The sequence below is a fragment of the Protopterus annectens genome, chromosome 6.part0 (assembly GCF_019279795.1).
Source record: "Protopterus annectens isolate FY-2018-M chromosome 6.part0, PAN1.0, whole genome shotgun sequence".
Lineage (NCBI taxonomy): Eukaryota > Metazoa > Chordata > Ceratodontiformes > Protopteridae > Protopterus > Protopterus annectens.
The window spans coordinates 1772853715-1772878399 of record NC_056737.1 but is presented as its reverse complement, the minus strand read 5'-3'; the positions used below and the strand labels follow the sequence as shown (position 1 = coordinate 1772878399).

General features: G+C 45.9%; 1 protein-coding gene across 1 annotated transcript in view; it reads right to left on the bottom strand.

Moving 5' to 3' along the window:
* The window catches only part of STT3A (STT3 oligosaccharyltransferase complex catalytic subunit A), a 696810-nt gene that overhangs the window by 387412 nt on the left and 284713 nt on the right, over positions 1 to 24685 (bottom strand). The window contains exon 8 of the mRNA XM_044075147.1: positions 14940 to 15104. Coding sequence (XP_043931082.1) covers positions 14940 to 15104 — 165 coding nt within the window. The remainder of the gene's footprint in view (positions 1 to 14939; positions 15105 to 24685) is intronic.

Sequence of the window (24685 nt, the reverse complement as noted above, 5' to 3'; positions counted from 1 at the left end):
TGCAAAATGCAATAATTGGAGCTAGGCACTTTGTGAATACGCTGGGCGCAATAGATAAGCCGAAGGGCAGTGCAGAGAACTGATAATGCGTGTAGCCTGCTTTGAAGCATAGGTATCTTCTGCAAGATTCCCTGACTGGGATGCGCAGGTATGCTTCTTTTAAATCTAGTGTTGCCAACCAGGCATCTTTGCCTAGCATAGGAAGTAATTGGTGAAGAGTTAGCATCTTGAATTTTGGAATCTCCAAAAAGATGTTTAGAGTAGACAGGTCCAGGATAGGACACCATGAATTGTCTTTTCTGGGTACCAGGAAAAGTCTTGAATAGAAACCTTGTCCCTTTTCCTCTTCTGGTACCAGTTGAATAGCCCCCATGCTTAAGAGAGAAAGTACTTGTTTTTGGGCCTCTGCCCACTGATTTGGGGGTAGGTCCGGCCACCCACTTAGTGTTGGCAACGTGTGGAAGTGAAATCTGTATACCTGGGACACTATTTAAAACCCATTTGTCCTGGGTAATGAGTTCCCAGTTCTTTGCATGAAGAGCAATCTTTCCCCCCAAAGGGGCAGTCAGTTGATAAGTGCTTGGAAATTTTAAAAGGAAGTCATTGAGACAGTTTACCATAGGGGGGAGTCTTATTACTCCCGGATTTGGAAGTGGAGGCCCACCACTGCTTAGTCCTGTGTGTCCCCTGGGACTGAAACCTGGGGTTTTTGCTGTGTCTGGGTTTGGCTTGAGAAGACCTGGAAGGGGCTGGAAAAGACCAATTCTTAGAGGGCCAGTGCCTACTAAATCTAGGAGGCTGAACTTGTAAGAAATCTTTTAACAGTTTGCATAGATTTAGCTTTACCTTCCATTTTTTAAGAACATCCTCAGCCTTGTTGCCAAACAGGTGGTCCTGATTTAAGGGAGCATCCAACAATTTAGCTTTAACATGATCAGGCAAAGATTGCTCCTTAAGCCAAGCATGCCTTCTTAGCACAGACCCAGTAACAGCAGCCCTGCAAGAGGCCTCTAATGAATCAAAACCACATTGCAAAGTATGTTTTCCAACTTGTTCAGCAGAATGCATTAAATCCTGTAATTCTTTATTTTCCACACAGTCAAGAATCAACATAATTTTCTGTTTAAGCAATCCAGTAACATGTTACTGATACTTTAACATATGAAACTGGCAGTTTAAAGCCCTGATTGCCAAGGTTGCAGAAGTGTAAACCTTCTTACCCATCTATTCAGCGCCCTGGAATCTCTATCAGAAGGGGTAGGATTTTTAGCACTAGAAGCCTTAATGTCCTTGGGCCCCTGTGAAATAGTCTCTGGATCCACAATAGGATTTTTAAAAAGGAATTTGTGTGACTCGGGGACCCTGTAGTATCTGTCTGGTTTTCTGGGAGCAGGAAGCAAGGAATCAGGGGCCAAACTAGATTCCGAAAAAGCATCATCAACCATGTCTAGTACAGGAGGAATAGCTAGAGGCCTATGCTGATGTAGGAGTAAGAAATCCGTAAGCCTCTTTTTTGAATCAGAAAAATCCTGGCTTTCCCAGTGGAAATGCTCCATTAGAGTATGTAAGGTTTCCCCAAAAGAAAAATCCTCTGGAGGGGAAGCAGAGGGAATGGTGTCCTCTGCATCAGAATCCTCATAAGTAGATAAGGGCAAATTCAGATAATCAGAAAAATCAGAATCCTGGTCAGATGATTCATAAACCACTTCAGTCCTGGGCCTCTTAGAAAGGGGGGGTTGGCTACCCCTGACTAGAGTTATTAGATCTTCAGCCATTTTTATCATTTGTTTTTTAGGCATAGAGGCCTGAGCATGTGGCCTAGGCGCCGGTTTTTTAGGCATGGTTCGAGATTTTAGGCCTAAGAGAAGAAGGAGGCGTCTGTTTAATATGCAAGTCCGTAGGCCTGAATACACCCTCAGGAGCCGGTGGCTGCACAGCGGCTCCGGACCCACCCAAGGTTAGAGACATCCGCGGGTTCCATAGTTGAAGCATCTCGAGGCATACCAGACTGCGAATGGGTCTAAGTAGAGGCCTGCAAATCAGAAGTAGCGGGTATCAGGGGCTGCGAAAGCGCCTCACTGAGTACCAGCGAAATGGTGACTGGCTTAGGAGAAGGGTAGTCGGCAGTTTTGGACCTCGGTGGCCTGTTTCCGTCTTTATCTTTGCGTTTTTTCAGAATCCCGGTAGTCGGATGGCTAACCGACGCCATTTCTGGATAATTAAATCGAGAACCCAAATATTTAGAGGCGAAAATATACTGAAGACGGATAGTGCGCTGATTAAATACAGCACAAAACCGACAGCAAGGTATGTTGTGGTCAGGGCCTAGGCAAGGAATACAGTATGAATGAAAATCTTTGCGGTATTTGCTTTCCAGAAGTAATGCAACTTTTACTGACATCGGTAAAGAGCAAGAAAAAGTTTCCCTAACGGGGTACTTAGCTTTAGTTGAAGACTTCGGTTCTGAAACTCGAAAACGAAAATTTCAGAAGTTGGCCGACTGGCACTTGCGAACTGCTTCTGCTTCGGGCACCGCACGGCAAGAAAGACTGATGTAATGGCATCGGCTGCATGTTTTATACCCCTGACGACCTGATGTCATTGAAGAAGCGGCAGCAACCGACGCAGGACCCAAGACTTTGTTAATCAGGCCGACTGACGGCTACCTGCAAGCAGATAACCCAAATGCAATGACTGCTACAGTGAAACAGGAAGAACATCAGCAGCCAGAGTGGTGGATCTTAGTTTCTTACGTAGGGCCTTAAAGAATTGAGTGGACACTGGTTGGAAGCTAAAGGATGGCTTGGTATTGGTACTGGCTGCATTTGGATTAGAACCGGTGGGAGTGAGTTGGCTGGCCAGAGACTGGATAGTTTCTGTGAAGAAGGTGTTAAAAGGTGTTAGCAATATCTTCTGGGGGGTTTTATTTGGAGGCAGAGGGGGGTGGGGTAGTGGTTTGGCCTGGCTGGAGGAGTGTGTTTATTCCTGCCCAGAATTTCTGGGATTTACTGTAGTGTACTTGTTCTGGATTGTAGTAGTAGTTCTTTTTATCTAAAGTTATGGATTTTTTAGCGTCATTTCTTAGCTGTCAATCTAAGTTGGTCAAGTACGGATTTTGTTGTTCGGTAGGTAGCCCACACTTTACTCCGGAGTGTGATTTTGGATTTAGTATCTTTAGAAAGTCAAGGTGCAATATTAACCTTGGTTCTAATAGCATGGCTAGGAGCATGAGAGTGGAGAACAGGGAGGAGTTTGGTGTTAAAGTAGCAGGATAAAAGCACTCTCAAACTAAACAAACAACTCTGAGAACAAATAAATGAAGTCTAGCAAAGTCAAATTTGAGGTAAATTTGGCTTCCCAGGCCAAGGACAACCAAAAGGCATTCTTTAGTCATATCCGCAGCCTCAAAGGCAATACACAACTGTGTGCAGACCTCATTTTAAATAGAGCCTCCTATACTAAGCCAGAAGATACAAAAAACCTACTGGTCAACAAATTTAGCTCCAACTTTACCCCTCTCTCCCCATCAACCTTTCCACAGGAAATACCATCAAGGAACTTGTATATCACTGGGAGACAGGTCCTTAATGCTCTCTCTAAGGCCAAGAACACTGCATTAATGGGCCCAGACAATACCTCAGGATGCCTTCTAAATAGCATGAAACATGACCTATCAGGCCCTCTGCAATTGCTATCTAACTGCAGCTTCCAAACAGGCTTAGTGCTTCATGAATGGAGAACAGCAACAGTCATCCCACTGCACAAAGGTGGGCCATCTACAGACTCTAGAAAACTACAGACCCATAAGTCAAAGTAATCTCATATGTAAAGCCATTGATGAATCATCATGGAAATGATCAATAATGACACAGGAAACCTCCAGACACTGGAACCAACCCAATTGTTTCATCAAGGGCAGGTCATGCTTACTCAACCTAGTGTACGTCTTTGAGAAGGTCACAAAAGCAATAAATAAGGGCAGAATGGTTCACACTGCCTACCTTGACGTGGCTAAGGCATATGACACAATCTCTCATTCAAGCATTGTTGATAAACTTAAGAAGTTAGGTACAAATTCTTATGTCACCCGGTGGAAAGCTAGCTGGCTCACAGACAGGACCCAGGAAGTTAGAAAGTACAGTTGTGTACACTTACCATAAATGTAGATGTTCGCATGTATTCCACTTTTGCAGTCATCACATTTGAGTTATCTCTGCCAGGGTAGCCCTCGCCCGACCCAAATACCAGAGACTTAGTATTTCTGCGTCAGTTGCTGTCACTTCAGGACTGACGTCAGATCGTCAGTAGTACAAAGTAAGGCAGCCAACAGCATTACATCAGTTTTTCTTTCCCTAACCTGTCAGGAGCCCCCAAGTAGGAGCCAGGTTCTGGTGGAAGAATCCCACCAGTAGAAAGTAAATACCAGTATGTCCCTTGTAAGGAAAGTAAAGGAAAAAAGGGGGATGGAGGGAGGGAAACCAGGACTGCAGCAGTGAACACACTCAAACATCTTCATTTATGGTAGGTGTACACAACTGTACTGTGTTCTTCGTGTTTCACTGTTGCAGTCATCACATTTGGGTTGATTCCCAAAGCTGAGGAAAAGCGTGGAGGCACAGTCAAGGAAACTAGGGGCTGGCTAGGATGCCCAGCAAGACTGCAGAGGCTAACCTTGCCCTGGATTTGGAGAAGAGAGGCAGGTGGTAATGTTTGGTAAAAGTGTGAACAGATGTCCAGGTGGCAGCCTCCAGGATGTCCCTGGTGGGGACTCCTCTCAGGAAAGCTGCAAAGGTTGAGGCTGCTCTGGTGGAGTGAGTCCTGACCCCCTTGGGGGGGGAGGCTTTCCATGTTGCAGTGTGCTATCCATTTGGAAATGGTTTGTTTGGAGATGGCTTTGCCTTCTGCCCCTGTAGCAAAGCTAACCAGCAATTTACCAGACTTTCTGAAGGATTTAGTCCAGTCTATATAGAATCTGAGCTGTGTACATCTAGGAAGTGCAGGATCCCTCCCCCCTTGCTCTGGGGATTAGGAAAAAAAGGTGGGCAAATGAATGGATTGGTTGAGAACCACACTGGACACCATCTTGGGCATGAAGGATGGATTAGTTCTCAGGGATACACTGACAGCATGGAAGATGATGAAGGGTACCACAGCCATGAGTGTTTGCAGCTCGGAGACTCTTCTGGCTGAAGTGAAGGCCAGGAGGAAAGCTGTCTTCCAGGAGAGAAATTTTAGCTCTGTGGAGGAAGCTGGTTCGAAGGGGGGCAGGGTGAGCTTTTTTAATACAAAGTTAAGGTCCTAAGCTGGGGTTGGTGCGCTTCTGGGTGGCCTCAAGTTGCTATCCCTTCACAGGAACTGTTTGATCAAGGGGCGTTAGAAAAGGTGCTGCTCAGTGGGAAAATGACAAGAGATAGCAGAGGCATGAATTTTAAGAGAGGAAAAAGAGAGGCCGCTGTGTAGTACGTCAGCTAAGTAATCCAGGATAAGAGGCAGGGAGGGCTGTGTCATATTGGCTCCCTTAGCCTGAATCCAGGTGCAAAACCTTTTCCATTTTCAGCATAAGACTTTCTAATGCTAGGGCATCTGGCCTCACGTATAACATCTAGAATCTGTTTACTGAGGTTGGCAGATTGATCAAGGGTTATGGAATACGGCAAGCTGCTATATTGAGTGTCTGCAATTGGGGATGCATGAATTCCCCTTCCCTTTGGGTCACGAGGTTTGGAATCTGAGGAAGATGCCATGGTGGCAGTGGGGACAGGCTGTGCAGCAAGGGGTACCAGTGCTGGCGAGGCCAGTCTGGAGCTATAAGAATTGTCCTTGGTTTTTCCTCCTTTATTTTGAGCAGTACCCTGGGGATGAGAGGTAGTGGAGGAAAGTCATAGATAGACTGACCCAGGGGAAGGACAGGGCATCCACTTTCCAAGTCATACAGTGATGCTCCCTGGTACAGAATTCACTGAGCTGATGGTTGGTGTGGGAGGCAAAGAGGTCGACCTTTGGGGTGCCCCATTTTTGAGTTATTAGGGTGAAGATTCTTCTGTTGAGCTGCCACTCATGTGGGTCCAGAAGATTTCTGCTTAATTGGTCTGCCAGAGAGTTGAGAGAACCCGATAGGAATTGTGCTAACAGGTGGAGTTGCATGGCAGAGGCTGTGTGCCAAAGGCTCATGGCCAGCCTGCATAGTGGTTAGGAGCGAGTCCCTCCCTGCTTGTTGATATACCACATTAAAGTGGTGTTGTCTGTTTTCATCAGGAGAGTCCCTGGGGACAGAAGGGGCTTGAAAGCTATCAAGGCATGCTGGATAGCCATCACCTCTTTTTGGTTGATGTGCATAGGGATTTGCTGTGGGCTCCATTGGCCCTGTATGCACCTGCTGTCCAGGTGTGCACCCCAGGCATAGTCTGATGCATCTGTGGTGAGGGACTGGGCGGCACGGGCGTGGAGAGAAAGGTAGTCCATTGTTGTGGGAGCATGCTGTTTCCCACAAAAAATCTTTTTTGAGGCAAAGAATTACAGGTATAAGAGTCTCCAGGTCTTGAAACTGCTAACACCAAAGGCTTTTTAGGTACCACTGACGTTTCCTCATATGCACTCTGGCATATGGAATGAGTAGTATGCAAGATGCCATGAACCCCAGAGCTTGCAGGATCTTCCTTGCAGATAGCTGGGGTCTGGTGGCTAGCTGAGAGAAGAAGACTGCCAGGAATTTTGCTTTTCTGGTGTAAGGAATGCCATCTGGGATGCTGTGTCCAGGCTTGCTCCCAGGACTATAATCCTTTGGGTGGGCACCTGTTTGGATTTCTTTTCGTTGATTGTGTACGCGAGGGAGATTAGTAGGGACTTTAAAAAGGCCAGGTGCTTGAGCAGCTTTTCCTGGCTGTCTGCCTGAATTAGGCAGCCATAGGTTCATAGACTGGTACTAGGCTATCGGACCTAGAGCATGTACAAGCCTGGCCACAACAATTCCCTGGCTATTTCTTCCCACATATTTACTCCCCTGGACCCCTGTCTAGCAGGGCGACTGACGTGATCCCCGGGGTAAATTTCCTATCTCTCATCCCGTCGCCAAGGTTCCTTTTGAAGAAGTCGAAGGAGGCACTCTGCTTGACATGTATGGGCAGTCTCTGGGTCAGTAAACTATCCCTCCAGCATGTTTTGTTCATTGTGATGACAAAGTTTAGATCTCTGGAGTGCGTGGGTCTGATGGATTAAGATTTCTTTAAGTGTAGCATGTCCAACAGCTCTGGGTTTGACATGGCCTTGCATGTTAAGCAGGGATTGCCTCTGAGTAGACGATATGCGACAGAATATAGCTGGAGTTTTTTTTAGTCAGTCAGCAGAGGGCATCTGCTTTAGGCCGGTGATTCTTTTAGTGAGGAGTTTCTGCGGCCTTTCCAGTTGTTGTAGATGTCTTGTGAGGTACATACCAAAAGGGGCGTTGTACTCTATGATAGGTCTAATGAGGGATGAGTACAGTGGGACAATGACCTCCTTTTTTCTGGATGAAAAGCCCTTAGTGATGAGGTGTGCCACATAGAAGGATTTCCTGACTGTTGTGGCGATGTGGTTATCAAAGGTGAGACCACCTGTGTTCCTAAGTCTCTTATCACACTTTCGGTGTTTAGTGTACTGCCACCTATGTGGTAATTCATGGGTACATGTTTCTTCCCAAAGGGGATAACTATACACTTCTTGGCATTGAGCTTGAGCCCATGGCTCTGGCACCAAGCATCTGTTTCTGTATGGCCCTTTTGTAGAATATCCACATCATTTGGAGATTCAATAACAGCTCCCAGTTTGCAGTCATCTGTAAACTTTGTTAGCCAGAGTCTGTTAGCGTTGGCCTGTACTTCAGAGAAGTAGATGACAAACAAGAGTGGTCCCAGGATGGAACCCTGAGGTACTCTACTTGTCTGGAGCTGGATTTGGAGTCGGCTACTTTTACAGTGTGGGTTCCGTCAGTAAGCCAGTTGGCAACACAGAGTGATATGGGATTAATGCCCATCTTAGTAAGTTTATCTATAATTCCAGAGTGGGGAATAGTGTCGAAGGCCTTGGCGAGGTCCAAATAGGCTGTGTGGACCGCCTAACCCTCGTCCACGGCTCTGGAGACTTATTCGAAGAAGTCAATCAGGTTCAGGAGACAAGATCGGCCCTTCACAAACCCAAACTGGGTGGGGTCCAGTGTTTGAAGGTTGCCAATGTCTTTGTTTATAAGTTCCATGATAATACGTTCCACGGCCTTGCAGATCAGGTTCGTCAGATTGATTGGACGGTAGTTCCCAGGATCCAAGGTGGATCCCCCCTTCTGGAGTGGGATAACTGTAGCTGTGCGCCACTCCGTGGGCATGAAGCCTGAGGTTAGGCTAGATTAAACATGGCACTTAAGTGAGGTGCCAGTTCATTTTGTAGTTCATGTATGTACACAGCCTGGGATGTCGTCTGGTCCCATGGATGCTGTACTCTTAGCTTTGGAGAGTGCGGTTTTTACCTGTGTGGCCGTGATTCCTGGAATTTGGCAATCTTTCAGTATTGAGATGGGCCCTTTACGGGGTGAGAAGGGGGTGAAGTTGGCACTGAATCGATCTGCCAAGATATTGGCAATGTCCTTGGGATCAGTATATTTAATGCCATTCTGTTGTAGCGCAAAGCAGATCTGAGCATTGCCATTTAGATTCTTGACATAGCTATAGAATGCCTTGTGGTTGCCTTTGGAATCTTTGGCAATTTTATTTTCGTAACTAGCTTTGGAGGATTTTATGAGGGATCTCAGCTTATCACTGAGGCTGGTAAGGAAGTTTTTTTGCATCCTGGGATTTTCCACTTTTCTGCAACAGTTTCATCCTTCTGTTGTAAAGTTTGTTTATGACAAGGAACTACCAGATTGGCTTTCTTTTTTTGGAGGAGATCGTCTTGGTTCTATTTGGGATGGCACAATTCATGCACAAGTGAATGTGTTCGTACAGTGCTTTAGTGTAGGATTCGGCAGTCGAACTTTCAGTTCCCGTCTGCATGGGAGTCATGACGTTTGTCACGTCTGACTTGAGTAGCATGATGTTGGCCTTGGAGAAGTTTTTTGCGGATGTTTCCTTATTAGGGGGTGGGGGTGGGATGTGGATGTCAAAGGTGATTAGCTTATGGTCAGATCTAACCAACAAGGGGGTGACCACTGGTGTGGAGCATTGATTTCCCATGTTGGTAATGACCAGGTCCAGGATAATGGAGCCCCTGGTGGGACTATGGATTAGTTGATCCAGGGCGTTGGAATTTATGAATTCCAAGAACCATTGGGCAAAGGTGTTGGTACACAAGTAGTTTTCCCAGTTAACGACAGGGTAGTTGAAATCACCCAGTATTAGGGTGTTTGGTTGTATCTTAATATTTTCCAGGATGTTTAGAAAGGTGTAGTGTGAAACATGGGGCATGGTGGGGGATCTGTAGCAAGCTACAATTTGAATTAGTCTTACATAGTGTTAGTTGCACCTGGAGAATTTCGGAAGCATTGTGTTGGGCAACTAGCCTGGAGGTGTGAATATCCTTGATGAACAGGGACACTCCTCCACCTTTAGTGTTTCGGTCCTGGTTTAGTGGCTGAAACGTGTGCTAAGAGTTGTAGCCTGGTACTGCAGGGGTGCTCCCTGGAACCTTGAAACCAGGTCTCAGTTACTGCACAGATATCGATGTTCTCCATTTTTAGGAGTGCCTCGAGAGATTGCATTTTGAGGTTTAGACTTCTAGCATGGAGTAGCACTACCTTCAGATTTTGCATACTTGTACCTATTACGGTGGTGGTTTTGTCCTTTGAGGCTTGCCTAAAAAAGGCACTATAGGGGTGGCAAGAGCCTTAACCAGTAACCTGAATCCGAGGGGCGACAGGTGCAGATCATCTCTGACAAAGCATCATGGTTTGTCGATCATGTCGCCCCAGGCAGACAGATACTGGATCCCCTTTGACACCAGCTTAGCCAATTGTTGAAGTCACTCATTTTGTCCTTATACTGTGGTATCATTCTGGGCGAAAGCAAGATGCTACTCAGGGTTAGGGTCATACCTGCCTGGGTCACATGATCCTAGGGCTCTTCCAGGTCTCTTTTCATGTAGTCCAGGGAGGTACGTCTCAAGTCATTCACTCCAACATTGACAATGAGTCGTATTTGTACTTGCTGTGGAGTGACTTGAGTGCATGCGTTATGTGGCAGATCCTGGCACCCGGCAGGCAGCCGACTGTAATTCTTTCCTTGTTCAGCCTGGTGAGTAGGACATCATTGTGCCTGACTATAGAGTCACATATGACTAAAGTGTTGGGTACGCTGTCTTACCTTGGGGGCTGCTTTTGGGTGGAACACTGGTGTTGTGAGCTATGTGATACACTGGTTATGATTGGTGTTTGTTTGCGTTTCAGCTACAGAGGTCCTTGTTGCCTGGGCAGGTTAATATTAAGGGCCTCCGCATATGCGTGTTTAGTGTTGCTATGCGTAGGTGTTGGTGGTGAGGGTTTTGAAGGGCTAAGTATGGGTAAATCTGGATATTCCTTTGTCTGCAAAAAGCAATGGCTGGAACCAGACATTTTGTGAAAACTCTGGGAGCAGTAGATAAGCCAAAGAGAAGTGCAGAGAACTGAAAGTGCTGAGATCCTGCCCTGAAACAGAGATATTTCCTGCATGATTCTCTGATAGGAATATGGGGGTATGCCTCTTTTAGATCTAGGGTGTCTAGCCAAGCATCCTTGGAAAGCATGGGTAGCAGCTGCTGGAGGGTGAGCATTTTGAATTTTGGGATCACCAGGAAGGTGTTTAGAATGGATAGATCGAGGATTAAGTGCCAAGTGCCCTCTTTTCTGGGTACCAGAAAAAGTCTGGAGTAGAAACCTTGGCTTCTCTGTCCTGCAGGAACGTGCTCTACTGCCCTCAGAGAGCAGGGAAAGGACTTGCTTTTGTGCCACTACCCACTGGTTTGTAGGTAGATCTGGGAACCCTTTTGGGGTAGGAAGGGTGTGGAAAGAAAATCTGTATCCCTGGGACATTGAGAATCCAGCAGTCGCTGGTAATGGTGGCCCAGGTGCTTGCGTGAAAGGAGAGTTTTCCTCCTAGGGGTAAGTGAAGGTGGGCAGTGGGAGGGGGTGGGGGAGGTGAGTCATTGTGAGTTCTTACCATAAGGGGGTGGCTTAGAACTCTACTTTTAAAGTGGAGGCAGTCCACTGCTTAGATCTCTGCATTCCCTGTGGCTGCTGTCTGGGGGGGGGTCTGGTTCCCCAGAGTCTGGGCTGGACTGGCTTATTGGGAGCAGGAAAGGACCAGTGCTTGGTAGGACAATGCCTGCTGAACCTGGGTGGCTAGACCTATAAGAAATCCTTAACTGTCTGCATAGATTTTGCTTTTACTTCCAATTTTTTTAAGACCTCTTCTGCCTTAGTGCCAAATAAGTTGTCGTTGTGCAAGGGGGCATCCAACAATTTAGATTTGACACGGTCTGGCAAGGGCTGTTCCTTAAGCCATGCATGCCTTCTAATGACAGATCCGGTGACTGCTTCCCCTGCAAGAAGCTTCTAGGGTGTCAAAACCACAGTGCAAGGTGTGTTTAGTTACTTGACTTGCAGAATGCATTAACTTTTGTAACTCTTTAGATTTTGCACAAGCAGGAAAGGAAGACATTTTTTGTTTGAGAAGTTCCAGGGTATGTTGCTGAAATTTTAGCATATGGAACTGACAATTTAGTGCCCTGATAGCAAGAGTAGCTGAGGTGTATACTTTTTTACCCCATCTCTCTAGTGCTTGGGAATAACTATCTGAGGGGGTGGGATTCTTAGCAGAGGTTGCTTTAATCCCTTTAGGCCCCCTTGAGAAATTACCTCAGGGTCGTCAGCAGGATTTTTAAAAAGAAATTTGTGAGAGTCAGGGGACTCTATAGTACCCGTCTGGTTTTCTGGGTGCAGGAGGGAGGGTGTCAGGATTCAAGCTGGACTTCAGGAAAACATCCTCCACAACATCTAGGACTGGGGGAATGGTCAAGGGTCTGTGCTGCGGAAGATCTAACAATTCCGAGTCTCTTTTTAGACTGAGAGTAGTCCTGACTCTCCCATTGGAAATGCGCCCTTAAGGTATGAAGGGTTTCCCCAAAGGAAAAATCATCTGGGGGTGAGGTGGAAGGGAAGGAATCCTCTGCATCAGAATCCTCATAAGTAGAGAGGGGTTGCATGTCTTCATATTCAGATGCATCTACAAAACTACAGGGGACAGATCTCTTTTACTTTTGGAGGGGGTAGCTTGGCTTCCTCTGATCAGCATGATAAGGTCTTCCGCCATTTTAAGCATTTGAGACTGAGGCAAGGAAGCAGGTGCCTGAGATTGGGTCGTCAGTTCCTTGGGTGTGGTTCGTACCCTAGGCCTAACAAACTCGGTCGTTTTCGAAAGACTGGTAGTAGCTTAAGAAGATGTTGGTTTGTGTCGAGAATCGGTAGTGCAAAGGACTTCCTCGGACGCTGGTGCCTGCTCAGCGGCTCCAGACCCATCCAAAGTAGAGATGACCACAGGATCCTTAGTCGAAGAGTTGTGCGTCATACCAGACTCCGAAAGGGTCTTGGTAGTGGCCTGTGAATCCACAGAAGCGGGCATTAGGGGCTGCAAAAGCACCTCACTGAGAACCGGAGAACTGAAGACAAGCTTAACGGAAGCATCATCGGGAGGTTTGGACCTGTGTGGTCTGTCTCTATCTTTATCTTTACATTTTTTTGGAAGATCTGCTGTCAGATGGCTTACCGAAGCCATATCGGAGTTCGAGGACTGCAAGCAAAAATATTTAGCTACAATAAGGGCCCAACGATGGATAGTTCTTGGTGTTGAACAAAGCACAAAAGCGACAGTGGGGGACGTTGTGGTCTGAGCCTAAACAAGTGACCCAGTAAGAATGAAAATTTTGGTGTGGTATTTGCTTTCCACAGGCGAGACAATTATTAACTTTTTCTGACATCGGTTAGTGCAAAAAAAAAAAAGGATCCTCAAAGAAGTACTTAGCTTTAGAAGACTTCAGCTTCAAATTGGTAGACGAACCTCAGGTAGCGGCCGACCGGCACTCGTGCAAACTGCTTCTGCTTCGGGCTCCACGGCAAGAAAGACTGGGGTAATGGCGTCGGCTGCCTTACTTTATACTACTGACGACCTGACGCCAGTCCTGAAGCGACAGCAACAGACGCAGAAATACTAAGCCTCTAGTATTCGGACCGGCCGAGGGCTACCCTGGCAGGGATAACCCAAATGTGATGACTGCAACAGTAAAACACGAAGAACATCTGGGATGTCCACCTCTACAAAGATACCAGTCACAAGTGGAATCTGTCAGGATTCAGTCCTGGGACTGCTCGTTTTTTTGGCATTTACTTCTTGAAAGTCAAGGCCAATGTCAATGCCCTCTGCCTGACTAAATCTTCAGATAATTGCAAATTAGGACTGGACTCTGAATCTCCCACTGACACAAATGTTCTCCAGGAAGGGCTGACACACACAACTGTTGCCAGAGCCACAGATTAAAACTAAATACCAAGAAATGCATAAAAGTATCCTTTAGGAAATCATCCACTCCTGGTAACTATCATACTGACAGCACAACCCTAAGAGTTGACCCAGTAGTCAGGGACTTGATGATACACAGACAATAACCTAGCCTTTCACCATCACGTGTCTACAGTAGTGAGGAAATCATTTTATGTTGTGCAGCTTGTAAATAAAGGTATGATATCTTGGTCCAAGGAAGTCATTTTTCCACTGTATTTGGCACTCATCAGATCTATCATTGAGTACAATGCACCTTTTGGTATGTATTAAACCAGTACCCACATCTCCCCATGACAATCAGGACAGCAGATCCAAGGAAAAAAATAGCCTTTAATGTTCACCAACACAGTAATAACAGAAATTCACAAGAAATCAGTTTAGCATACTTTCACCCAGTAAAATACTAGGCTTCTTCAGAACAAAGAAGCATCCCCATCCAGTACATTTAAATTGTATGAAACCAGGCATATCCAACAATTGGAACATCCACAGAGGTTCCTTTCTAAAAGAATACAGGGTGTAAGTAACATGTCCTGTGCAGATCGCCTCAAGGCCCTATCCCTGTATTCTGCCTCCTACAGGCTGTTGAGGGGAGATCTACACCTGGCACACAAGGCATTGTTGTATCCCTCTCTCTGATGGACCTCCTGCATATCCACAAAACAAACAGCACCAGAATTACCCATTCTAAAAGACAAACTTTGCCTGTGATATAAACAGGACCTGCTGGAGAAACAGGTATGTATCCCAGAGACTACCCATTCTCTGGAACAGGCTCCCCATCCATGTGAATCTGAATTCCTCCCTAACCCAACTCAAGTGTAACTTTGACAACTGGATGAGAAACAGGAAATGAATCCCTGATTTGGCACCTATTTCTCTTGTGGACAGAGTCAGCGTGTAAATGGTTTCTCTCCCAAGTCCCTACTTGTAAATGTTTCACCTCCCAAGCCCCTGTTTATGCTTATCAAATCTACCAGAACTTGTCACAAATTTCGGATGCACGGCTAGGCTTAAAAAGGCCCTTGTGGTTGTTAGCCTAGTAAACACCCACGAACCTAAGAAGAGTGCCTCAATTATGATCAGCACTAACAAATGTGACACAAAACTGACTGCTCATCACAACGTTGAATTTCAAAAATCACTGCAGCACTTAGAAAAGTATTTTGGGGGGGGGGGGGGTGCTTTTGCCAGTTGGAAAACACACACCTACTACTTACATATACTAATTCCAACAATGCTGTGGCTTGGTATAAGAGGAGGATTTCAAGATACTACCATCTTCTCAATCTTTTTTACATACATTCAATCACAAATATCTTGGATACAGGCCTAGCAGCCTTACCTAGAAAGCTCTTAGCAAAGTTAGGAGAAAGCATGCAGCCTTACCTGGAAACCTACAAAAGAGATCTGCATAGACAGAATTGTGCCTAGACAATAGACAGAGCAGTATGCTACATAGATCCGGTGAGAAAACCGTCCTGTAAGCATCAAGACTAACACGTGCAGTGGGATCAGATTAATCAGGAATACATAGCCACCCCAAGAGGAGACCTGTTTAAGAGGAAAAAAAACAGCATTTAGAGTTACAAAATTCAAAGGTTTTCGCAACCTTTAATTCTATTGTTTTATTGTCCTTTTTTAAATTTAATTTAAGCCACCATGTCTAGCTACACTGTTTTCCTTTTCTAGTTTCATACATTTGCTACATACCAGATGAATAATCAAAGCCATCACCCTTTACTGCAGCTAAAGCTTTTAAGCATTTAGACAATGTAATCAGGTAAAATAAAACAACACTCAGTAACACAAAATGTCTTATAAAACTAAGTAACAAATAAGAAGGGTAAAACAGAATTGCTGATCTCATGCCCCTACCAGCAACATCAAGGGTGTCAAGACTTAAAAAAAGAAAACAGTTTCTATAGCCCAGCTATGCTACACAGTGAGCAAAAGTACAGTTTTGTACCTACCATAAATGTAGATGTTCGAGTGTATACCCTGCTGCAGTCATCACACTTGGGTTATCCTGCCGTCAGGCGGTCCCGCAGTCGGCCTGAATTCCAAAGTCTTGGTCCGGCGTCAGTTGCTGTCACTTCTTCCCTGACGTCAGTGCGCCAGGGGTATATAGGAGGCATCCGATGCCATTTTCTTCAGTTTTTCTTGCCCCAGATGTCAGGTGCCCCCCCCCCCCAAAATGGTGGTCAGTAGATAGTACCAATAATAAAAGTTTAGCACAAACAAAACATCCCTCCAGCTATAAGCAAATACACCACAAAGGTAGTATCAGATTTTAAGGCATTGTAAGGTTTTAGTTAGGTCAGAGGGGATGGAGGGAGGGTAACCTGGACTGCAGCAGGGTATACACTCGAACATCTACATTTATGGTAGGTACAAAACTGTACTATGTTCATCGTGTTACCCTGCTGCAGTCATCACACTTGGGTAGAATCCCAAAGCTAAGGATGGGAGGAGGAGTCAAACAGGGTTAGAGGAGGCTAGAAGGCACTGCAGTGGCGAAGCCAGCTCTAGTCATAGAGTAAAGTGGTAAGTGATAGTGTTTGGTGAAGGTGTGTACTGAACTCCAAGTTGCAGCTTCCAAAATATCCTTGGTTGGCACCCCCCTGAGGAAGGCTTAAGATGTAGCTGCTGTCCTGGTAGAGTGGGGCCTTATGCTGGCAGGAACTGGTTTTCCATGGTGGGTGTAGCAAAAACGAATGCAATGTCCTATCCATTTGGAAATGGTCTGTTTTGAGATAGCCTTTCCTTGTGAAGCTGTAGCATAGGATACAAAGAGCTGGTCAGATTTTCTGAAAACCTTAGTTTTATCCAAGTAGTAACGTAGTTGCCTGTGAATGACCAAGGAGTGCAGGAGTCTTTCTCCTTTGTTCTGTGGATTTGGAAAGAAGGTGGGTAAATGGATGGTTTGATTTAGAGCCACACTGGATACCACCTTAGGCATAAATGAGGGGTTAGTTCGTAGAGAGACTCTGTCCTGATGAAAAATGAGGAAAGGCTCTACTGCCATTAGTGCCTGAAGCTCTGAGACTCTTCTGGCTGAAGTTATTGCTAGCAGCAGGGCAGTCTTCCATGAAATAAACTTTAAGTCAGCTGAGAAAACTGGTTCAAAAGGAGGTAGCGTACGTTTTTCCAGAACAAAACTGAGGTCCCACGGGGGCCTAATGTTTTTGGCCCCTCTGAGAAACTGCCTTAGAGGCGGATGTGAAAATAAAGGAGGATCCGTGTTGTAGTGAGCTGAAATAGCTGAGGCGTGGATTTTAATAGATGAAAAAGAAAGTCCTTTGTGTAACATCTCAGTTAAATACTGTAGAATCTGGGGTATGTCTGGCTGAAGGGTATTTTGGCCTTTAGCCTGGTTCCAGGTGCAAAACCTTTTCCATTTATCTGAGTAGGCCTTCCTGGTGCTGGGCCTCCTGGCTTCCAGAATAACATCCATAACAGCTTGAGAAACAGGAGCTGGCTGGTTGCTTAGGTGATTTGCCATGCAGCCAAATTTAAGGTTTTGAGCTGGCTGTGTAGAATCTGTCTGTCTTGCTGTGTGAGCAGATGAGTAATTTGTGGTAAAATCCATGGTGGGCCCTGGGTCATATTCCTTAATAGAGGGTACCAGTGCTGGCGTGGCCAGTCTGGGGCAATGAGTATCATTCTGGGTCTCTCCAGCCTGACTTTCAGCAGCACCTTTGTGAGAAGGGGTAATGGAGGGAAGGCATATAGTGTCAGGTTTTTCCAACTGAATGAGAGTGCGTCCACTTTCCAAGCTTGATGGTGAAATGTCCTTGTACAAAATTTTGTTAGCCGATAGTTTTGGGGGCTGGCAAACAGGTCTATGTCTGGGTGCCCCCATTTTTGAGTTATCATTGCAAATACTTGTGGATCCAGTTTCCACTCGTGGGGATCCATGATGTTTCTGCTTAGGTCGTCTGCCAATGTGTTTTTTTCCTGGCAGGAATTGAGCTTGTAGTTGAACTTGGTAAGCCAGTGCTGTGTTCCACAAGGTCATTGCTTGCCTGCATAGAGGGTAGGAGTGTGTACCCCCTTGTTTGTTTATGTACCACATTACTGTGGTGTTGTCCGTCCTTATTGTAAGCTGTCCTGGATGTAAGAGGTCCTTGAAGGCTGTCAGGGCATTCTGTACAGCTAGCATTTCTTTTTGATTGATGTGCAGATTCCTTTGATCTGCAGTCCATATGCCTTGAACGCACCGTCCTGCCATGTGTGCCCCCCAGGCATAGTCCGATGCATCTGTAGTCATAGTTTGCCTGGCTGGGGGTAAGGTGAAAGGCTGACCCTTGTTGAGGTGACATGCCTGTGACCACCATAGAAACTCCTGTTGAAGGCAGGGAATGAGAGATATCATTGTGTCCAAGCTGTGGCTGTGTTGAGTCCATATGCTTTTTAGGTACCACTGTAATTTCCTCATATGCAGTTTTGCAAATGGTATTAGTAGTATGCAAGATGCCATGAAGCCCAAGGCCTGCAGAATTTTTCTTGCAGGGAGTTGGGTCCTTGTTGCCATTGTTTTGAAATATTGAGTCAGTTGTAGTTGTTTGTCTGGCGTCAGATAAGCCATCTGGGCCGTTGTATTCAAGCTGGCACCCAGGAATATCATATTTTGTGAGGGTACTAGTTTTGATTTCTTTTCGTTTACTGTGTACCCTAGGCAACTTAGAAGGTGTTTTACAAAAGCCAGATGTTGTAAGAGAATGCCCTTGCTTTCTGCTTGGATGAGGCAGTTGTCCAGATATGGGTATATTTGAATTCCTCTTTGTCTGCAGTATGCAATTACTGGTGCCTGGCATTTTGTGAAGACCCTGGGTGCAGTGGATAAGCCAAAGGGCAGTGCAGAGAATTGGTAGTGGGTTGAACCTGCAATGAAACGGAGGTGTCTTCTGCAATTTTGTCTGATAGGGACATGCAGGTATGCCTCCTTGAGGTCCAACGTTACTAGCCATGCGTTCTTGCCCAACATGGGAAGAAGCTGCTGTAGTGTTAGCATCTTGAATTTGGGTACTTGTAAGAAGGTGTTTAGAATTGAAAGGTCCAGAATGGGTCTCTAAGCATTGTCCTTTCTGGGGACTAGAAAGAGCCTTGAGTAAAATCCTTGGCCTTGCTCCCGTGTAGGTTCCAGTTGAATGGCTCTCATGTCCATGAGAGCTGTAATTTGTTTTTGTGCCTCTGCCCATTGATTTTGTGGCAGGTCTGGCATTCCTTTTATCGTTGGCAAGGTGTGGAAATAGAATCTGTACCCTTGTGAGATAATGTCTAGGACCCATTTGTCCTCTGTGATGATGCGCCAGTTGTCTGTAAAAAGTGCTACTTTTCCTCCCAAGGGAGCTGCCAAGAGCGTTTTGCTTGGCAATTTGAGGTTTAAGTCATTGTGGTTGCCTTCTAGTAGTTTGGGACCTGTCTTCTCCTCCCTTCTGTGTTGCAGTGCCCCATTGTCGAGGTTTGTAATGGGTTTGTGCTTGTCCTCTGCCCCTTGGGCATCTGTATTTACCCCTCTGTGCTCTGTCAGTAGCTGGAAAGGACCAATTCTTTGTTGGCCAATTTCTGCTGAAGCGTGGGGGCTGAACCTGTAAGAAATCTTTGACCATCTGCATAGATTTTGCCTTATCCTCCATTTTCTTTAAGACTTTTTCTGCTTTAACCCCAAATAGGACATCCTGCTGTAAGGGAGCATCTAGTAACTTTGCTTTAACATGATCAGGCAGAGTTTGTTCCTTTAACTAAGCATGCCTACATATAACAGACCCAGTAACAGCTGCTCTACAGGAAGCTTCCAAAGAATCAAATCCACATTGTAAAGTATGTTTGCCCACCTGTTCAGCTGCATGCAACAGATCCTGCATTTCCTTGAATTCAGACTGTTGAGGGTGTGTGCTCTTCTTTTGTTTTATTTGAGACATTAGGAATTGCTGGTATTTAAGCATAAGAAATTGACAATTTAGTGCTCTCATAGCTAGAGTGGCTGAGGTGTAAACCTTCTTCCCCCACCTATCTAGTGCTCTGGAGTCCCTTTCAAAGGGTACAGGATTTTTAGCCAAGGAAGCCTTAGCCCATTTGGGACCCTGGGAGATAGTCTCTGGGTCAGCAACAGGGCTTTTGTAAAGGAATTTGTGTGAGTCAGGCACTCTATAGTATCTATCTGGTTTGGCTGGAGCAGGAGGCAGAGAATCTGGATTTAGACTAGATTCTAAATCAACATCATCAACAATGTCTAAAACTGGGGGGATAGCAAGTGGTCTCTGCTGGGGGAGTAAAAGAAAACAAAAAAGTAATACCTAATCAAAGGCTAGGCCTCTTATCAGGAGGCAAGGCCCTAATCAATGCAAAATCTTCACACTACATTTAAACGCCTTGATTCTGTTCCAACTAGGTGACACCAACTGAAAAGCTAAATAGGGCCTGCCCTGGGAAGCCCCAGAAACAGAGGCCTAATAGTAGCAAAGAGAAGAAAGTATGCCTGCACAGAAGCCTGAAGGGCCCTGACCCCACTAATAACAAAGTCAATCCTGCAACAACAAAGTCTCTCCTGGGAACCTACTGAGCCTCCAGACCTAATCCTCGAAGAACCGACACCTCGGCAAAGGGCAGGCTTCAGACCGGGCCAGTTCTTCTTTGTCGAGGCTTTTCTTCTTTTGTCGCCGCAGCTTCTTGAGGCGGGCGTAGAGACATCCGGCGGCATCGGCCAGTACACCGCTCAACTCTGGGCTACCCTAACAATCCTAACCTTCTCTTTATGAATCTGCTAAAAATCAGGCACAAGAGCCCGATAATGCACAGCGTAAGGCTCAGGCCTAAACAAAGCATGGTAAAGTATGTATTTCTCTATGCGCGGTATTTTCAACTAAATACAATTCAATTATTCCGTAAATCTGTGGAAAACGAACTGAGCAAAACATTCTAATTATTCCCCAGCGGAGCTTTTAGCTGACTTTGGGTCGGTCTGCAAAACCGAGATCGAAAATTTTGGAAACTACAAGCTACCTGCATCGCATCGGCGGCAGATTTGAGAGGCTATGGCATGCGTCATGCGGGTTTGTGCGGATTTTGACTGTCTGATGTCAGCCATGCTCCTTGATGACCGAGCATGCCTTTTTGATAGTCGAATGGCCGAGGACAGCGGACTACCCAAGTGTAAGGACTGCAGCAATGTGAGATGAAGAACATCTCTCTCAGCCTTTTCTTTGAGTCGGAGTAGTCCTGACCTTCCCAGTGGAAATGTTCCCTCATGGTATGTAAGGTTTCCCCAAAGAAATAGTCTTCAGGGGAGAAGCTGAGGGAATGGAATCCTCAGCATCACAATCTTCATAAGGGGGAAAAGGAGTAATCTTGTTCCTCAGAGGAGCCTGAGGAAATAGACAATTGATCAGAGGCGGCATAATCCTCCTCTTGTCTAGGCTTTTTGTCGGGTGGGGGTTGGGAACCCCTGATTAAAGAAATCAAATCTTCAGCCATTTTAAGCATCTGTTTCTTAGGCATGAGGCCTTGAACTGGAGACTGAAGTGCAGTCTTTTTTGGTTTTAGAGGAGTCTTAAGCTTAGTGTAAGATTTTATGGTGAGAGTAGTCGGTCTGAAGACACCTTCAGAAACCAAAGGTGTTTCTGCAGCACCGGCTTCTCCTTCCACAGTGTCGTCGGTAGGGCCTAAAGAAAATGGCTGCGTTGGCCTAGAACTCTCTGCCAGAGAATCCGAAGTGGTGTGGGGTTCCAATTCTGCGGTAGCCAGGGGCTGCACAGGAGCCTCACTGAAAACCGGTGAACCGGCAACCAGCCCAGCCGAGGCCTCGGAGTCTGGCTTGGATCTAGGCTGCCTGTCCTTATCTTTGCGTTTTTTTGTGCACGCCGGTAGTCGGTTGCTCCGACGGCATAGTGTAATTAAATTTTCTACCGAAGTAGTGTCGTGCGAAATCAAAGCATCGCTTTATAGTTCGCTTATTGAACCTAGCACAAAACCGACAACCAGTGACGTCGTGGTCTGGGCCTAGGCAAGGTATACAATAAGAATGAAAATCCTTATGAGGTATTTGCTTCCCACAAGAAATACAATTGTTAACTTTTTCTGTCATTGGTCTGAGGCAAGAAAAGCTTCCCCAACGGGGTACTTCGCTTTATCGAAGACTTCGGATCTAAAATTCGACTTCGAAAATCTCAGGAGTCGGCTGACCGGCACTTGCGAACTGCTTCTGCTTCGGGCACCGCATGGCAAGAAAGACTGAAGAAAATGGCGACGGATGCCTCCTATATATCCCTGGCGCACTGAAGTCAGGGAAGAAGCGACAGCAACCGACGCCGGACCAAGACTTTGGAATTCAGGCCGACTGCGGGACCGCCTGATGACAGGATAAAGTACAGTTGTGTACACCTACCATAAATGTAGATGTTCGAGTGTCTTCACTGTTGCAGTCATAACTGTAGGGTGCTCCTGCCGGCAGGCAGCCCGAGGTCGGCCAGAATCCCAAAGTCTGGGTCCGGCGTCGGCTGTATAAGCTAGTATCCTGACGTCAGTACGCCTTGGTACATAGCCCTCAGCCGACGCCATCTTCTCCAGCCTTTCTTGCCCTAGATGTCAGAAGTCCCCAACAAATCAAAAATGAATCCAACAAGGAAACACAAATACACCACAAATAAGAGAAAAAAGAGGGGATAGGAGGGAGGGAAAACCCTGACTGCAACAGTGAAGACACTCTAACATCTACATTTATGGTAGGTGTACACAACTGTACTATGTTCTTCGTGTTTCACTGCTGCAGTCATAACTGTAGGGTGGAATCCCAAAGCAGTGTAGAGGGGGAGAAGGCTTTGGATAGAAGAAGGGGAGGCAAGAATACCCTGCAAGACAGCAGAGGCAAAGCCTGCCCTAGACTTAGAAAACAAGGGGAGATTGTAGTGCTTGGAAAAAGTATGCACAGAACTCCAAGTGGCAGCTTCCAAGATATCCTTTGTAGGGACTCCTCTGAGGAAAGCTGTAGAAGTAGCAGCTGCTCTAGTAGAATGACTTCTAATGGTCCCTGGAAACTGTTTCCCATGATGAGTGTAACAAAATCTGATTCCATAAGCAATCCATTTGGAAATAGTTTGTTTAGAAATAGGTTTTCCAAGAGAACTGGAGGCAAAGGAAACAAACAATTGGTTAGACTTTCTGAAATCTTTAGTCTTGTCCAAGTAAAATCGTAACTGTCTGTGCACATCCAATGAATGCAAAATCCTTTCCCCTTTATTTTGAGGATTTGGAAAGAAAGTAGGAAGGTGAATTGTCTGATTTAAAGCCACTTTCGAAATCACCTTAGGCATGAAAGTAGGATTGGTCCTCAAGGCTACTCTGTCCTGATGGAAAATAAGGTATGGTTCCACAGCCATGAGAGCTTGCAACTCTGAGACCCTTCTGGCAGAGGTCAATGCTAACAAAAGAACAGTCTTCCAGGATAAAACTTAATATCTGAAGATGCAGCAGGCTCAAAAGGAGGCAAAGTAAGTTTTTCTAAAACATAATTAAGATCCCAGGCAGGGACAGGAGGGGTCCTTGGAGGCCGCAAATTTTTAGCCCCTCTCAAGAACTGCTTCACCAAAGGATGAGAAAAAACAGGAGGATCAGAACTGTAATGCGCAGAGATAGCAGAAGCATGTATCTTAATGGAAGAAAAGGAAAGTCCTTTAGATAAAAGTTCCGAAAGGTAAAGCAAAATAGAGGAGAGATCAGGAACCTGAGGAACAGAGCCTCGGTCCTGCATCCACATAGAAAACCTCTTCCATTTAGAGGCATAGGATTTTCTAGTGCTAGGCCGTCTAGCTTCCAAAGGAACATCCAAAACTTGTTTGGGTAGAGTAGAGGAAATCAAATTCCTTTGAAGAGCCAAGCTGCCAGGCAAAGGGTCTTGAGATTGGAATGTAGTAACTGACCCTGATGCTGGGACAGAAGCGAAGGGTTCAGTGGGAGAATCCAAGGAGGCCCCGAGAACAGGAGCTTTAAGGTTGGATACCAAAAGTGTCGAGGCCAATTTGGAGCAATCAAGATGAGGAACTTGGGCTTGTCCTGTTTTATCTTCAGTAGTACCCGAGGCAGTAGAGGAAGAGGAGGAAGGCATATGCTGAAAGGCTTCTCCAGCTGAAGGACAGGGCATCCACTCTCCATGCTGTTTTGTGGAAGGACCTGGTGCAAAAGCGAGGCAGCTGATGATTGAGATGGGATGCAAACAGATCTATCTGGGGACATCCCCAAACTGCAGTAATCCTGTTGAACAAGTTGGTGTCTAGCATCCATTCGTGAGGATCTGTAATGTTTCTGCTCAGGCTGTCTGCTAAGAGATTCTGTTTCCCTGGAATGAATTGAGCCTGGAGACGCAGATTCAAATTTAGAGCTGTGTCCCATAACCCCATAGCTAGTCTGCAAAGGGGTATGAATGAGAACCCCTGCTTGTTGATGTACCACATGACCGTGGTGTTGTCTGTGCGAATTAGCAGAGGCCCTGGTTGTAAAAGGTTTTTGAAGGCTAAAAGGGCATTTTGAACTGCCAACATTTCCTTCAGATTGATGTGCCAGTGAAGATGGTCCTTTGTCCAGGTTCCCTGTTGGCAACTGTCTAGAAAGTGTGCTCCCCAAGCATAATCCGAGGCGTCCGTGGTTAGGATTTGAGTAGGTTGAGGGAGACGAAAAGGTTTTCCCTCGTTTAAAGTGCAAGCCCTGGACCACCAGAGGAACTCCTTCTGGAGGCAGGGGATCAGAGGAATCAGAATATCCAGATCGTGGTAATGCTGTGACCATACACTTTTCAGATACCATTGAAGCTTTCTCATGTGAAGCCTTGCGTTTGGAATCAACAGAATGCAGGAAGCCATGTAGCCCAGAGCCTGCAGGAATTTCCTTGCAGTGAGCTGAGATAGAGTTGCCAAGGTGTTGAAAGTAGAAGCCAGCTGAGTTTGTTTTTCTGGAGTGAGGAAGGCCCTTTGTAAGGTTGTATTTAAGAGGGCTCCCAAGAATACCATTTGTTGAGAAGGGATCAAATGTGACTTTTTTATGTTCACTGAGAATCCCAGTAGAAGGAGAAGACGTTGAACAAAGTCCAGATGTTGAAGCAGAAGATCTTTGCTGTCTGCCTGAATAAGGCAGTCGTCCAA